This window comes from Lutra lutra, chromosome 6, assembly GCF_902655055.1.
Source record: "Lutra lutra chromosome 6, mLutLut1.2, whole genome shotgun sequence".
NCBI lineage: Eukaryota > Metazoa > Chordata > Mammalia > Carnivora > Mustelidae > Lutra > Lutra lutra.
This window is the reverse complement of record NC_062283.1, coordinates 14,066,427-14,081,027: the sequence shown is the minus strand read 5'-3', so window position 1 is coordinate 14,081,027 and position 14,601 is coordinate 14,066,427. Positions and strand designations below refer to the sequence as shown.

At 44.4% G+C, this 14,601-nt stretch overlaps 1 protein-coding gene across 15 annotated transcripts in view; it reads left to right on the top strand.

The window, feature by feature from the left end:
* The first annotated feature begins 833 nt into the window (after positions 1 to 833).
* Positions 834 to 14,601, top strand: part of SIRT5 (sirtuin 5) — a 39,320-nt gene continuing 25,552 nt past the window's right edge. For 2 of the 15 annotated variants that reach the window (XM_047734391.1, XM_047734407.1), the window contains exons 1-3: positions 1,108 to 1,247; positions 7,871 to 8,020; positions 11,719 to 11,852. In XM_047734391.1, the coding sequence (XP_047590347.1) occupies positions 7,906 to 8,020; positions 11,719 to 11,852 (249 nt within the window). In that variant the 5' untranslated portion in view covers positions 1,108 to 1,247; positions 7,871 to 7,905. Of the gene's footprint in view, positions 894 to 1,107; positions 1,325 to 1,351; positions 1,547 to 5,869; positions 6,033 to 7,070; positions 7,145 to 7,230; positions 7,237 to 7,870; positions 8,021 to 11,718; positions 11,853 to 14,601 lie in introns of those variants that run through there. The other 13 variants (XM_047734396.1, XM_047734392.1, XM_047734394.1 and 10 more) reach the window with 13 other exon arrangements.

Below are 14,601 nucleotides of genomic sequence, written 5' to 3'. Positions count from 1 at the left end.
CTGGGCTTCTGTTTCCCTACCTGTAAAGTGGGGATTACTGTATCTCTTTTATCAAATGGTGGGGAAGATTTAAATTGGCTGATGCAGGTTAAGTTCTTACAAGTGTCTGCCACAATGTCCGTGCTGTATACACGTGAAGGGAAAGACGGCCAGATGTGAGGGCCTCCCCCAATATCCTTGGACTCCCTAAACCCCTGAGGGGCTGGTACAGCCTACAGGAACAAGAGGGGTTCCCAAAGTGGGCTGAATTTCCGGCCAGACTAGGAAGGTTTGAGACGGGGGAAAACAAATGTCAAGAAAACATTTTTTGCTCCCAAGTTCTCAGAGTTTCTCCCGTTCAGATCCGTGGGCACACCCATGAGCAATTCCACTGCAGGAAAAGAAGGGCAGGTGGCAAGCCTGAATCAAAACTGAGAAAGATGAGCGATTTTAAGGGGATTCAGACACGTGGAGCCACATGGGTCACCGAATCCTAGAGACCCTCAAACTGTTCCCTTCGGACACGCAGGTAACGATCGCAGCGGTGGTGCCTGGGAACCCAACGAACCATCCCTAGAAACAGCGTTTTAAGGAGAGCTGCCCCAACATTTGAAACGCTGTGTCCTGAGGGTGTGCAATCCAGCTGCGGGGCAGGTAATCATTCACGACATATAGGGGATGCTCACAAAGACGCAGCAAGACACCGCCCCCTGCCCGGCTCCGCTGTCCCTCCGCTGTCCCGCAAAGAGACCGTCGCTGGGGCACAGAAAAGGGGCTCGCGAGCCCCGGGGGCTGAGTCTCCGGCAGGGGCCGCTGCAGGGGGCAGGAGTGCCGGCCCATCGCGTCCCCGCTCCTCCCCTTCGCCCTCACTGCCCGCCCCGGCGCCAGTGCCGCCGCCGTCCCGCCTCCTGCAGGTGAGTCTCCTTGAGCACCCGGGGCTCGGCTGCCTTCCTCGGCTCCAGCCCGTGCGCGGGAGCCGTAAGCCCCCGGACCTCCGCGGGAGGGGGCGGGGCGGAGGCGGGGCCGGCAGGCGCATGCGCGCTCCCCCCTTCCGGGGTCCTTGACGGGTGGGAGAGCGAGGGGCAGGGGAGCGGACCCCGCTTCTGCGGGAATTTCCCGAGCCCCCAGTCGAGTCTCCCTGGGCTGGGCAGTGGCACGTGCGGAGCCCCGAGCCTGGGTGTTCTCCGAGCATAGCCTGCGGGCAGCTGCCGCCCGAGAGACGAGGGAGGGGGCAGGAAGCGAGGTTCAAAGTCACGCGGCCGGAGCAGGTGGGCCTGGTAGGCCGCTGTGAAGGGGGAGCCGGGGGAGGGCTCTGAGCGGAGCGTCCCGTCTGAGTGGAGCCAGTGTGGGTACTGGCAGCAGCCCGGGGGGCAGATGATGGCGGCCGGGCTGGTGGCTGCGGGCTTGGGAGGAGGGGTCGGAACAGGGACCGAGTTGAAAGGACTTGCCGACGAGTCTGGCCAGAGTGTGAGCTGTGAGAGGGAGAGGTCAGGTTCAAGAAGATGCCTAAGGCTTTGCGGGGAGAAGGTGTGGGGAGAATTCCGGAGCCCAGGCGTGGCGGAGTGAGGTGGGAGCCGTTTGTTGGGCATTGGAGGGGGGAGGCAGGCTGGAGCCTGGGAGGATGGGAGACCCAGGGAAGGAGGAGGAAAACCTGGAAAGCGTGGTTTTGGGAAACCAGAAGAAGGAAATGTTTGCTGGAGAGATGATCAAAGGGGTCAGAGGCTGGACATGGCCGAGGAGGAGTATCCAGTTGACCACTGGATTTGGCAGGGTGGACCTTGGTCTCGGGTAACCTTGACGAGAGCAGTTGGTAGAGGGCAGAGAGGAGTGTGCGAGCGTTCATAGCCAGGGACGGGTACAGAGCACTAACTTAGCTCAGAGGGAGTTCAAAGGGTATTTATTTGTGTAAGTTTTTGCACTTCCTGTTTTAAATCACTGTTTTTCCTGAAGTTTTTTTTTTTTTTTTAATCTCAAATTCCTGATACAACCTTTCATTTCATTTACTTTGTTTTTCAGAATTGGTAGGGTGCCACAGGGAACATACAGACATTTTCCTTTTTTTTTTTTTTCCTAATTCAGTAGGTGATTTCAAAAGTCAGGTTAACAGGGGACTGTCATTCACCCAGAGTGGTGAATGTACTGCCAGAGGAATTTGCTTTTCCACTTGAACAGGGTTGTAAGCTTGTGGAAGGTAGAACCACTGGTCACCCTGACCCCCTTAGAAAAGCAAATAAATTTGGCACAGAAGATGCTTCCAGTAAATACTTTGTGGGAACATCTTGAAAATAGTCTTATGTTCTGAGCATTTCTGATCTTGAGAGTGCATTTTAGGTGGCACTGTTCAAAAACATGTAAATGTTTTGTATTTATTTATTTTATTTTTTTATTATTTTTTAAATATTTGTTTAGTAGCACAGAGGGAGAGGGAGAACCAGACTCCCCGCTGAGCAGGGAACCCTACGTGGGGCTCCATCCCAGGACCCTGAGATCTTGACCTGAGCCAAAGGCAGACCCTTAACCAACTGAGCCACCCAAGTGCCCCAAACATTTTTGAAAGTATTTAATCTCTACTTTGCACATTCAATGAAGGACTTGCATAACATCTTTTAAATTAATGGGAAATTTAGCAAAACATTTCCCACATACTTTAAAAAAAAACCATGTGAAATGTTCACTAATAAAACAGGAAATAGAATGGTTTTGTGAGACCAGAAATTTTCTGGTTCTGATAGACACGAGAAACTTAGATTCTACAAATAATAAGTTAGTATGATAAAAGATTTGAAATACAAATAATGAATGTTTAGAAAGCATTTTAATTGTTATATAGTCCATGAGTGTATGGATACATGCATCTATATAATACATGTGTGTCATTAGACATAATTCACATGAGATGAGAACTAAAGCTGTTTTCCCAAGAAGTACTTGGCAATTGCATTTCCTAGGCAGAGAATCTAGAAACTAGTGATTTTTGGAAATGTTGAAACATGAGCAAGTAAAACTTTTTCCTGCTTTATTATTTTGAGTTCAGTGTCAGGGTGGAAGTAATTTTATTACTCAATAATGAAAACATTTGAATAGAAAAACTTAGGTGAAAAATTAGTAACATTTTATCCAGATAATATATCCTAATCTGGTCAATCATACAATTAAAAATTCCCTAATATTCTCAAGTTTTTTTTTTTAATTTTCTAACGATTTTATTAAGTAATTTCTGTACCCATCGTGGGGCTCAAGCTCTCAACCCCAAGATCCAGAGTTGCCTACTCTACTGACTGAGCCAGCTCGGCACTCCAGTATTCTCAAAATTTTCACAACTGTTCATAATTAGCAACAAATTCAATACTCATGCTCGAAACAGAATGAAGATTTGTCTTCATTTCATAGCAATTCAGTAGAAGACCCATCATTGAGACCCTCTTGCAGAAAAATTTAGACAAAGAGCAGTATCTCTAGCTGCTTTTTGTTGATGCCTCTGTTGATGGGATTTTGATTCCTTAAATTCTTTAAAGTTCTTAATGACTTTTAAAATCCTGCCTTCCTGTCTGAAAAAAATACGGCAGTTTATTCAGGAGTTATCTAGAAGCCTTTGACAGGAAGTAGGAATGTTTGCAAACGTTTAAAAACCTACAGAAGAAGAAAAGAATTTTCTGGAACAAACTGATGTCTCCAAATTTAAGTACTAGAAAGCAGCAATGGAATCAGACATCTTCATCTGTGAGAGAAATAGCTAAAGACATATATTAAGCTAAAAATGATTGCATAAATAATTTCAAGCAGTATGTAAGAAGGTTTTGGTCTAGTTAGGCAGTATTGGGAACTTCAGTTTTCCCAGTTTTTATCAAGATGTGCAAGTTTAACAATGATCCTCTATGACAGTATCTTAAAGCCTCAGATGGATCTGAGGTCCTCAAATGCATCTTTTCTTGATAATTACTGAAACCAGGTGATGGGAGCCTAAGAGTTCACTATGCCGGTCTATTTTTGTATATAAAAAATTTCCCATAATTAAAAAAAAATAAACTGTCATAATACCTCTCTTGTTCCTTACCAAGGTGTTTCAAATAATTAGTTTTTCCAGATAAATTGAAGTTTGTCAAAAGCCTGTGATGCCCATGCTGGTTGAAAATCATGCCAAGCCATTTTCCCCATGCATCCTTTCAAAAGGGCACCGAGGTGATCTTTGTGATGGTCCAACAATCCCTTTGTGGTCTGCAGGCTGCCCCCCAAGTCAGCTCACCTGCTCCCTCAGCAGCCAGTCAGCTAGGGACCTTTTTTGGTCTTCCCTTTGGCTCTGACCTGCGTTCCTTCTCTGCCCAGAGCCTCCTGGCAGCCAGAGGGTCTTGTCCCACAGTTGTTGTTTGGAAACAGTTGTTGTTTGTTGGTTTGTTGTTGGAAACCAGAACTATAACGTTTTTTTTTTAACCTACTCTCTTTTTCTCAATTCCAAACTTCTTATCTAGTCTTTTTGATTACAGCAGAGACAAATATTGATGAAAATTTGTCAACATGCTTGCTTCTTGTTTTTATGTGAGGTTTACTGAAATACAACTTAGGTGTTATGAAATTTCACCCTTCTTTTTATACGGTTCCATGAGTTTTTGAAAACACCACAAAATAACAACACAGGATTTTCCACTGCCTGAAAAAGTTCCCTGGCCCTCCCTGCCTCGCCCCTCTCCTAGTCCCGGGAAACCATGGATATGATTTCTGGATGTGATTCCTGTACCTATAGTTTTGCTCTTTCATAATATTATATAAATGGTCTTAAATATGTGTGGGTATTTGGTTCTGGCTTCTTTTGTTTAGCATAATGCTTTTCTTTATTTCTTACTGCTTTGAAATAATTTTTGGTTTACAGAAATGTTGCAAAAAGAGTACACAGAGTTCCCATATACTATTCATCCAGTTTTCCCTAAGATTAAGATTTTACTAATCTAGAAAACAAGGATCTAAACCAGGACATTGACACCGACTATTGACATAGACTATTCGCTACTCGGTACTGTTCCCTAATTTGCAGGGTTCATTCAAATCTTGCCACTTCTCCCACTAGTGTCCCTTTTCATGTCTTGTATCCAATCCAGATCCCACAGTGCATTTCCTTGTCATATCTCTTTAGTCTGCAACCTGGGACAAGTGCCCAGTCTTTATTTTTCATAAACTTGGTAACTTTTTTTTTAAGAGTACTGGCCAATTTTGCTGGAGAATGCTTCCTCAATTGGAGTTTCTCTGATGTATTCTTAGTAGAACTAATGCATTTTGGGGGAGAATACAGAAGTGAGATTTTGCCCTTTGCACTGTATCCTCTAAGGAAGTAGAGGAAGTCAGTGTGTCTTATTACTGGTGATGTTCATTTTGATCGCTCAGTTAAGGTAGGGTCTGCTAGGTTTTTCTTCTTTCAAGTTACTATTGCATAATACTTTAAAAATTCACCCATGTTTTTGTGTGTATTCGCAGTTTGCTCTTTTCATTGTGGAATAGTATTTTGTCGTATGGATGAACCACAGTTCTTTTGTGTGTGTGTGTGTGTGTGTGTTTTTCTTTAACCCCTTTATAAGTCGATGAACGTGTGGTTTGCTTCTGTATTTTCTGTCCTGGCGCTATGCTGTGGACCCTGGTGTTCTGTTGAACATAGTGTTCACAGGACACCGACATCAGACAAGGCTCCCCCCATGACCACAGTGAATCAGCGTAAAAACAAGACAACTCCGTAATTAGGTCTGAACCCAGACAAAAACAAGAACATTTTCTAAACCACAATAAATGACAAAACATCCTCCTCTCCTGGTGAGGAGCGACTGCTGCTCTTGAACCCAACTCAAACCCTGTTTCACTCATTGTACTTTTTAGGTAAGACACGCTAGGATAACCAAGGTATCCTGTCTCCTGACGGCTTGCAGTCCATAAGGAAGCCTGGCCCCCAGGAAATCTTGCTCACCTCGCTAACCCAAGCCCTGATCCTGTAATAAATCCTTTCTGTCACTGTTCTGACACCCTGCACGTCTTCACACTGCGGTTCTCTGTCCTTGCAACTTGCTCGACCACGGGTGTGTTTGTGGTCTTTAGCTGGAGAACACGGACGCTGTAAACAACGTACAAACACATGTATTGAAAATCTCTGCTGCTTCTCAAGTCTCTAACATCCTATTTCCCACCCCACCTTCAACTCTTTTTACTAATTAATTGGGAATTCCCCCCTTTTTAATGCAAATGCAGATAAGTACTATGGTGTATACTTCTACCTCCTTCCCTTTCTCTTACAAAACACAGTTTGCATCCGGCTTTTCCCCCCTCAACATTTATTCTGGAAATGACTGTCAAGGTTCTAGAGAATGTCTTTGGGTGCCTGGCTGGGTCACTCAGTAGAGCATGCAATTCTTGATCTTGGGGTTGTATTTTCAAGCCCTATGCCGGCCGTAGAGCTTACATTTAAAAAAACAAAACAAAAAAAAAGTGAAAAAATTAAAGGTTAGAGAGAAGGTCTTTATTATTTTTTTTTATTTTAAACATGTGACATCTGCACATTGGAATGATTTGTGGAGTGAACCTGACTTGTCACTAACAAGCTTTTAAAAAATTTGCATTTGTTTTATTTATTTTTCATTTTTAAATTTTTTTTGTAACAGGTTTTTCAGCCTTGTCTTTCAGACATTTATTTTAACTTCTCTCAATATCCTCTACTCTATGGATACCTGCTGTCACTTCTGAAGTCAATGAGCTGTCTGCTTATAAATACTGAATTAGCCAGCAAATCACATTGAATCACTTTGTTCATTTGTTTTTTTTTAATTGTAGTAAAATATACATAACCTAAAAATTTATGATTTTTAGGGGGACAGTTCTGTAGTGTTAAGTACATTCACATTGTTACATAACTAATCTCCAGAACTCTCATCTCACAGAACTGAAACACTATGCCCATTTAAAAAAAAAAAAAATTTTTTTTTTTTGCCCATTTTATTTTTTAAACGATCTTATACTTCACATGCAGGAAAATTAACCCTTTTTTAGTGTGGTGTTCTGTGAATTTTGACAGACATGATTGTGTAAATTTTTGGTAAATGTGTTATTTTTCTGTTTTCTAGATCTACAGACCTTTAATTCTGAGTTCTTAAAACAATTTACCCACCAGATAGAAGTCAGCCCTGCCAATTACCCTGTTGGTGTCACTGATCCAAATATTGACTGTTTTTCTTTCATAAAATTCCTCAGGGATGGATCAAAATTTACTAAATGTGCTTGAAGTCACAGGTTCCTTTGACTTGATGTCTTCTAGATCTTATTTGTTGTCATAGGACAGACATGTCTTCTCTGCCTGGCTCCGTTTTCAGAATTTACATTCTCATAGAAACTATATTTTGGCCAAAAATTGAGAAGACATACCTTTTTCTTACCTTTTTCATACCTTTTAAGAAGTAGCAGAACTCGTTTTTCAAGTGATTTTTCGCATCTCACGCCTTCCCCAGCCTGTAAGTTTGTGTTTCCCAAACTTGAGCATTCATCAGAATCAATGGGGACAGACGTGGGCCCCAGCTGCAAAGTTTCTTTTTTTTTTTTTTTTTTTTTAATTTTATTTTTTATAAACATATATTTTTATCCCCAGGGGTACAGGTCTGTGAATCGCCAAAGTTTCTGATTCAGTGGGTATGGGGTAGAGCCCCTGACCTTGCATTTCTAACAAGATCTCAGGGGTTGCCAACCAAGGCTGCTGGTGGTGTGGGGACCAGAGTTTGAGAACCACTGCCCCAGGGCGCCTGGGAAACCGTTGGTTTAGAAGAGGAATACCATCCCTATCTGTTACTCATGATTTTTGTAAAGGGCATCCTTACATATATGTGTACAACTACAAGCTGATTCTGTTTGTTTCTGTGGTTTTTTCCTAAAGCCCAACTCAGGAATTAGTGCCACAAAGAAAACCTGATGCAACCTCTTCAGATCCTTCCCCGCCGATTACTTTCCGGGCTGTACTGTGGACTGAAATCTCCAGTCTCCTCTGGAACCCGGATTTGCCCAACAATGGCTCGACCAAGTTCAAGTAGGTCTTCCTCAGCCTGCCACCCCTTGTCTCTGGTAGAATGTGAAGAACCTGAGAGTTCCTGCACTTTGAGGGGGAATGTGGATAGTGGAGTGGGTCCTGGGCAAGATTTTAGAGAAAGCCACACCCGTGTTCTCCCCTCAGGCAAACCCCTTGCAGGATAGGTCTGAGACCATCTCTCTGTGGTCAAGTTGAAGTCCTTTGGAAACATTTTATTGCTTCTCCCAGAATATTTGCATTCAAGCTTCTCACATGGGATTTATCTTTTTATTATTTTTATTTTCTTAAAGATTTTATTTATTCATTTGAATTTATTCTTTTTTTTTTTTAAAGATTTTATTTATTTATTTGACAGAGAGAAATCACAAGTAGGCAGAGAGGCAGGCAGAGAGAGAGGAGGAAGCAGGCTCCCTGCTGAACAGAAAGCCCGACGCGGGGCTCGAACCCAGGACCTGGGATCATGACCTGAGCCGAAGGCAGCGGCTTAACCCACTGGGCCACCCAGGCGCCCCTTGAATTTATTCTTTTGAATTCATTTATTCATTTGAGAGACAGAGACAGAGAGAGCACAGGCAAAGGAGTGGCAGAGGGAGAGGGAAAAGCAGGCTTCCGGCTGAGCAGGGAGCCGGACACGGGACTTGATCCCAGGACCTGGAGATCACGACCTGAGCTGCAGGCAGATGCTTAACCCTCTGAGCAACCCAGGTGCCCCCAGATTTGTCTTTTAAAGCCCTCCCCTCTCAGCAAGAGGGGAGAGCTGGAGTTTGTCCTCCCGGGTAATACAGAGTTAATGTTCTACAGTGCAGATAGGATTCCTATCTCTACCTGGGCCATTAGTCTATAGTGAATTCAGAGCCTAACAGATTTGTATAATAAAGGGTCTTCCGTGGGCCTATGGGACGTGCTTTAGGATGTCATTGAAAGGCCAAGCTCACCTCTTTTTGCCTGTTTTTCAAAATCTGCATAACTTTTTCTAATACTGCAATCATGCTCAGACGTAGCAGCTCCTCCTTCCATTTTGCCCAAGCTCAGGGACGACAAACAACCGAATTCCCTAGTATTCCTGGCTGTGGAGAACAGGGCAGGCTGTTCGAGGCTAAGTGTGTGCCTGACTTCCACCCAGAGCGGGCCGTCTGGGTTTGGAACTGCAATACGTATGAGTGTTGTCCCTTAGTAGTTGGGAAATGCTTTTTTTTCTTTTCTTCTTCTTCTCCCCACCCTCGTCTTCTTATAGATTTTCTACTACTTTAACGTTCTTATATTTACAACCCATTTTCCAAGAACCAAACCTGAGTTGACCTTTTTGTTTCTAGAAGTTGCTTAGAGTGAGATCTTAACAGAGGCCACTTTGACCTAGGACCTATTCCTCAGTAGGATGATGGAGTTTACATTTCAGATTTAAAAAAAAAAAAAAAAAGATGGTTAGGGCTAGGGAAAGATTTATAGGTGAATTTCAAAGTCCTTGAGGACATTTGTAGGGTTTGAAGCCAGGAGTCACACACATAGACCCTGGTCAAGTACTTGTACCTTTTCTTATTAAGCATCTTGTTCTTTTACGAGATTCGATCAGACTGCACACTCCAATCCGCCCAGACTGGGTTTCTTTTTTCGAATTCTTCCTGGTGGGACAGCTTTAGTGTGCCTCACTTGTCACACTGGCCTATCTCCAAAGGGGATGTAAGCATAGGCGGAGCTTTGCCATGGGTGGCACATGGTTGGGCCGGTTATGGCCCAAGGACAAGGGTGTAGTGTGCCTGCACCCATCTTCAGTACTTTAGGACTCACACTGCCGGAATCCTGATCCCAGGGAGCTTCAAGAATGTGGTGGGAGAGGGAGTTGGAGCCTCTGCTTCTTTGTCTCTCAGAGTCTGCTTTTACTCCCTGTGCCTTCTCACCAGCAGCAGACAGGAGGGGAAGGGGAGAAGGGGTGGGGCCTTTATTAAGATTCACAGTCATGGGCCAGTCATGGAAGTGACTCTGAGCTTACGAGGATGAGGCCTCAGAAGAGAGGAGGTCTCCTGGGAGACCGACAGGATCTGTCTTACCAGCTCAGGATACAAGGTGAAGTCACGTTCCCGTTTATATCTGAGTTCATCCTCCCTCCGCCCCCATCCCGCTCTCTCTCTTGTTTTCCATCCTGCCTGTCCTGGGTTCCGTCTCTCGGGATGCTCATTCATTCTGGGGATTTTCCTTGGTCGCCATTGCCTCCGGCGGGCGGGGGGGGACCAGAAAACCTGCATCAGCTGAAGAATCCTTCGTATTTTTGCCAAAATCTGCAGTGCATTAGCATAGGTTAGAGGATGTCTGTGTCAGGGCCACGGGCAACACCACTTTGGCATTTGCTTCTCCCAGAGGAGAGCAGAAGAGAGAGTCTCTTTTCCTGGCAGCTATACTCAGCTCTGTACTCTTGGGCCTAGCCTGCTGGGGCCATAGCACTTACGTAACCCCCAAATGAGGGCCTGCAGAGCCACAGTGCCTGGGAAAGAAGGGTGTCGCTCAGCCACATGCCTTGGCCTACCCGAATCTCTGTCGCCCGGGAGGAACAATGGCATTTCCAAGTCTAGCTCCTCATTCTGAACCAGGGATGAGGACACTGGTTGCAGGGGCAGATTCTACATTATACTCCATGTACAGTGCTTGGCGCAGAGCCTGCGGCATAGGGAGCCCTCACTAAATGGTGGTTGCTGCCCCCGATGGCCAGAGAGCGAGTGGGACAATGCCCGCAGATGCAGAACTAGGCGCTCCATCCCAGGGAGCCAGCCACGGTCTGCAACCATCGTTACCTGCCATCACTGTATTCTCTGTGTTCAACTCTCTTCTGTTACCCCAAGTCTCTGGTGATGTCTTGTTGAAGGGTCCAACTCTTACTTGAGTTGTAAGGAGAAGGTTACATGTCCAGGTTTGGAGCAGAGCATCTGTTCATGGGGGAGGGGTTCTCACCCTCACCTTGTAATGATGCCAAAGGAAGCGGAAATTAGCAAGATCCCCAAAGGGAACAGGATTTGGGAAGGAAGGGAAGGTTTCAGAGTCCACTGGGCATGAGGTTAACTGGCCCCTGCCCCCATCCCCCCACAGTAGCTTGTTTTTACTGTCAGGAAGAGGATGCTTTCCCATTCATTAGCTTTTAAAAATCTTTGTAGCAGCCTGTTCTCGGGAAAACTCTATCGAGCACATCAAACAGACAGGAAAGCAAAGGGCCAGTAATTTCCATCACTTCTCACGGTGGATGGACGAGAGGTGGAGCTGAGCGTCAAAGCCAATGGCGTGTGTCCTGCTTCTTTAAGATGCTACACAGTCAAAAAAAAAAAAAATGCTACACAGTCGTCCATCAGGCCCAGGGACGGCATCTTCATGGTACAGGGATGATTTTTTTTAAAGATTTGTATCTATTTTATTATTTTTTTAAAGGTGTATTTATTTTAGGGAGAGAGAGAGAATCTCAAGCAGACACCACGCTCAGTGTGGAGCCTGTTGCAGGTCTTGATCTCTCGACCCAGAGATCATGACCTGAGCCGAAATCAAGAGTCAGACACTCAAATAACTGAACCACCCAGGTGCCCCTGGTACAGCAATGATTTTTATTTGGGGATCCTAGAGTATCATTTCATGGAAGGTCATGTCAAAAAAGGAACAACTGATATAGGATATAAATGTCCACATGGTACACGGGACTTAGGAAGATTTTATTCTCTCTTTAGATATGGCTGATTTTCGGAAGCTTTTTGCGAAAGCAAAGCACATAGTCATCCTTTCAGGGGCTGGCGTTAGTGCTGAGAGCGGAGTCCCGACTTTCCGAGGAGCCGGGGGCTACTGGAGAAGATGGCAAGCTCAGGTGAGCCATGTTTCTGGAACACCCTGGGGTTCTTCTGAATGAATCCACGGCAGAGACTGACTTGGGGCCCGATGCATGTCGGGGGTGGGGGCGAAGTTCTGAAACTAACCACGACTCTCCTGTCTTGGTTACTTAGGCACCAGTACAAAGTGTGTATGATCAAGGCCTCAGATGTAAGTAAAGCAGCCACTTACCTTACTTTCTAGATCTGTATAGATTGTATTTATTCACATAACAATTTAAATTTCTTCTAGTAATTAAAGTAGAGTCAGAGAAATCTTGGTTAGCATAGTTCGTCACGTTTCTACAGATATTGGAAGTCAGGATTACACATTTTTTTTTTTTTTAGGATTACACATTTTTAAAAATATTTTATTTATTTATTTGAGAGAGAGAGAGTGAGAGAGCATGAGAGGGGAGAAGGTCAGAGGGAGAAGCAGACTCCCCAGGGAGCTAGGAGCCCAACTCGGGACTCGATCCCGGGACTCCGGGATCATGACCTGAGCTGAAGGCAGTTGCTTAACCAACTGAGCCACCCAGGCACCCAGGATTACACATTTTTTTAAAGTTCCTGTGAACTTTTCATATTTTTAAAAAAGATTTTATTTATTTATTTGAGAGAGAACAAGAGCAGGGTGAGGGGCAGAGGGAGAAGCAGACTGTCCGCTGAGCAGGAAGCCCTAAGTGGGGCTCAGTCCCAGGACCCTAGACCATGACCTGAGCCGGGGGCAGACATTTAACCAACGGAGCCCCACAGGTACCCCTGAACTTCTCATATTTAAAACCACATTTGAGGGGTGCCTGGGTGGCTCAGTGGGTTAAGCCTCTGCCTTTGGCTCAGGTCGTGATCTCAGGGTCCTGGGATTGAGCCCCATGTCGGGCTCTCTGCTCAGTGGGGAGCCTGCCTCCCCCTCTCTCTCTGCCTGTCTCTGCCTGCTTGTGATCTCTCTCTCCCTGTCAAATAAATAAATAAAATCTTTTAAAAATAAATAAATATAAATAAATAAATAAATAAATAAATAAATTTAAATAAATAAAACCACAGTTGCACTGTTGAGGCTTAGGGTTTCACGTTTAGAACTTTATATGAAGGCCATTAGAATGAAACCTCTATGGGCATGGACTTTTTTTTTTTTTTTTAAAGATTTTATTTATTTATTTGACAGAGAGAGATCACAAGTAGGCAGAGAGGCAGACAGAGAGAGAGGAAGGGAAGCAGGCTCCCTGCTGAGCAGAGAGCCCGACGTGGGACTCGATCCCAGGACCCTGAGATCATGACCTGAGCCGAAGGCAGCGGCTTAACCCACTGAGCCACCCAGGTGCCCGGGCATGGACTTTTTATTTATTTTTATTTTTTTATTTTTTTTAAAAGATTTTATTTATTTATTTGACAGAGATCACAAGTAGGCAGAGAGGCAGGCTCCCTGCTGAGTGGAAAGCCCAATGCAGGGCTCGATCCCAGGACCCTGGGATTATGACCTGAGCCAAAGGCAGAGGCTTAACCTACTGAGCCACCCAGGTGCCCCGGGCATGGACTTTTTAAAAATTCAGTTTGTATTAAGGCAAACAAGTAAAATAAATAAAATTAAGTTTGTATTGAGGTATAATATGCAGTTGACCCTTGAACAGCACAGGTGTGAATTTTCTGGGTCCACTGACACATGGAGTTTTTTTCTATATATATTACAAAACTTTTTAAAGAGATTTGAAACAGTTTGAAAAAACTCACAAATGAGCTGTGTAACCTTGAACTATCTAAAAATCTAAGAAAAAGGTATGTCACAAATGCGTGAAATATATGTAGATACTAGTCTGTTTTTATCATTTACTGCCTTACAGATTTATTGCAGAAAGTTAAAATTTATCAAAACTTATGCACACAGTGGTATCATTCCAAGGCTAGAGACATGGAAACAAATGTCATGATGCGGTGTTAAATCATAATTACATAAACCGAACTACCGGAATGGTTCCGTAGCTGCCTCCAGTTGCTGCTGCGCTGAGCTCAAATGTTGCTGGTCTCCGCTTAAAATACGGTGTGACACTTGTCATCTCCATGTGAGCTGTTTGTCCCTCCAGTAAATTTCGTATTGTAGGAAAGAGTGATCTCTTGGGGTTCTCGTTTATTTTTCCATTGTGGATAGTGCAATACGGTCAACCCTGAATCATACTGTGGGGAGGGCCCTGCAAAGTGCCAGTAGTGATGTAGGAAACGCTCCTAAGAAGCAGAGGAGACTCATGACATCACAAGAAAAGGTTGAATTGCTTGATGTGACCTGTGGGTTGGGGTCTGCGGCTGTGGTTGCCCACCACTTCAAGATAAATGAATCCAGTAAGGTTCATTGGAAAAAAAAAGAAAAGCAAATTCATGAAGTCATTGCCATAGCTATACCAGCAGGTGCAATGACCTGCCCTTTTTGTGAAATGCATTTTAAAAAATTCTTTATTAATTATTTTTATTAACATATAATTTATTATTTGCCCCAGAGGTAAATGGTCTGTGAATATTTAGGCTTACACACTTCACAGCACTCACCATATTGTGAAATGCATTTTTTAAAAAATTTATTTATTTGACAGAGAGAGAGATCACAAGCAGGCAGAGAGGCAGGCAGAGAGAGAAGGGAAGCAGGCTCCCTCATGAGCAGAGAGCCCAATGCGGGGCTCGATCCCAGGACCCTGAGATCATGACCTGAGCCGAAGGCAGAGGCCTAACACACTGAGCCACCCAGGCGCCCCATGAAATGCA